Raw genomic sequence first — 2,064 nt, forward strand, 5'->3', positions numbered from 1 at the left:
GGGCCCGTGAGCCATGGCCGCTGAGCCTGCGCGTCCGGAGCCTGTCCTCCGCAACGGGAGAGGCCACAGCAGAGGGAGGCCCGCATACCACAAAAAAAAAAAAAAAGAAAATCCAGTGGACTCACAGACTGACTTCCTGATGGAGCCGAGGCAGTGCCCCCTTCTATACCATCTTTGTTGCTCTCTTCTTCAGAGCCAGAGTCCAAGAAAGACCCCAAAGCACTAATATCAAGGATTTGGAGTAGGTAATAAGGAGAAAAATGCAGTTAAAAAGAGTTAGACTATGAGTTGGGTTATGAGGGCTCTCAGTCTTTTCTTTCTTGCCCATAGTGTAACTCTAGACAGTTCTCGTCCACTCTGTGGGCCTGCATTTTCTTAGCTGAGAAATGCCAATTCTAAGATCTCTGTGGCTATAAGTGAATACCGTAATGCATTTATTCATTCATTGTTTCCAGCAAGTGTTCACTGCACAGTCTGGATGTAAAGAAATCACAGCCAGTCCCTACTTTCAGAGGTCTCATGGTCTGTAAAAGTTGCCAGTGTCATCCAATAGAGGAGATAAATTAGAAAAACACTTAGTTCCAACTTATCATGATAAACATTATGACAGAAAAAAAGGAAGCACAGAGGCTGTGAAAATATAAGGGAGGGGGCTCAACTGCCCAAGGAGAGGAGTGGGAAAGGCTTCTTGGAAAGTGGGTCCATTCTCTCCACAATGCCACAGACTTGCAGGTCTTGTATGTCCTCTGCGAATGCCTTCCACCTTCCCAGATGATGTCAAGAGAAGGACTCTGAATACTGGACGATCAATTTACATTGCTGACCTATAGGTTGATGTCCTGGGTGGTGGAACATTCTGTCCTTCTCTGATTTATTGTCCGTGACTCAGCCCTACCCAAGTCAATAAAACACAGAGTGAAAACCTACCCTCCCTAGCACAATCAGTATGCTGCTGGATGGTTCCTCACCCCTCTCAGGATATATCAAACTCTTGTTCTTGGCCTTAGCTGTCCTTGTGGTCCTGACTCAGGCTTCCCCAGGTAACGAGATCATGGAGAGGGGGGGAAAAAGGAGTAACAATGGGGTTCAACGCATAGAATCACTGGGAAACTAAACATGTATGGGAATGAGAACAGCTCAGAGGGATGGTACAGAGCTGGTGAAAAGCCTTAAAAAGAATAGGCCCCATGGGAAAGGCAGACTGCCACCTCGACCATGATGGTGCTTCTCATTGGGGAACCTGGCAAACATCAGCAGAGTCCAGGATTTCTTTTCTTTTTTTTTGAAATTGGAGTATAATTTCTTTACAATGTTGTGTTAGCCTCTGCTGTATAACAAAGTGAATCAGCTATGCGTAAACATATATCCCCATATACCCTCCCTCTTGCATCTCCCTCCCACCTTCCCTATCCCACCGCTCTAGGTGGTCACAAAACACTGAGCTGATCTCCCTGTGCTATGTGGCCGCTTCCCATTAGCTATCTATTTTAACTTTGATATTGTACGTACGTCAATGCCACTCTCTCACTTCGTCCCAGCTTACTCTTTCGCCTCCCTGTGTCCTCAAGTCCATTCTCTACGTCTGCGACTTTATTCCTGTCTGGCCCCTAGGTTCTTCAGAACCATTTTGTTTTATTTAGATTCTATATATATGTGTTAGCATATGGTATTTGTTTTTCTCCTGACTTACTTCACTCTGTATGACAGACTCCAGGTCAATCCACCTCATTACAAATAACTCAGTTTCATTTCTTTTTATGGCTGAGTAATATCCATTGTATATTTGTGCCACATCTTCTGGATCCATTCATCTGTTGATGGACACTTAGGTTGCTTCCATGTCCTGGCTATTGTAAATAGAGTTGCAATGAACATTTTGTTATATGACTCTTTTTGAATTATGGTTTTCTCATGGTATATGCCCAGTAGTGGGATTGCTGGGTAGTATGGTAGTTCTATTTGTAGTTTTATAAGGAACCTCCATACTGTTCTCCATAGTGGATGTATCAATTTACATTCCCACCAGCAGTGCAAGAGTGTTCCCTTTTCTCCACACCCTCTCCA

The 2,064-nt window shown here is 44.3% G+C and overlaps 1 protein-coding gene across 1 annotated transcript in view; it reads left to right on the forward strand.

Annotated features, from left to right (window-relative positions):
- Positions 1-946: 946 nt before the first annotated feature.
- Positions 947-2,064, forward strand: part of LOC112066205 (beta-defensin 115) — a 7,522-nt gene continuing 6,404 nt past the window's right edge. Inside the window, exon 1 of the mRNA XM_024128608.1 lies at positions 947-1,040. Coding sequence (XP_023984376.1) covers positions 947-1,040 — 94 coding nt within the window. The remainder of the gene's footprint in view (positions 1,041-2,064) is intronic.

This window comes from Physeter macrocephalus, chromosome 14, assembly GCF_002837175.3.
Source record: "Physeter macrocephalus isolate SW-GA chromosome 14, ASM283717v5, whole genome shotgun sequence".
Classification (NCBI taxonomy): Eukaryota; Metazoa; Chordata; class Mammalia; order Artiodactyla; family Physeteridae; genus Physeter; species Physeter macrocephalus.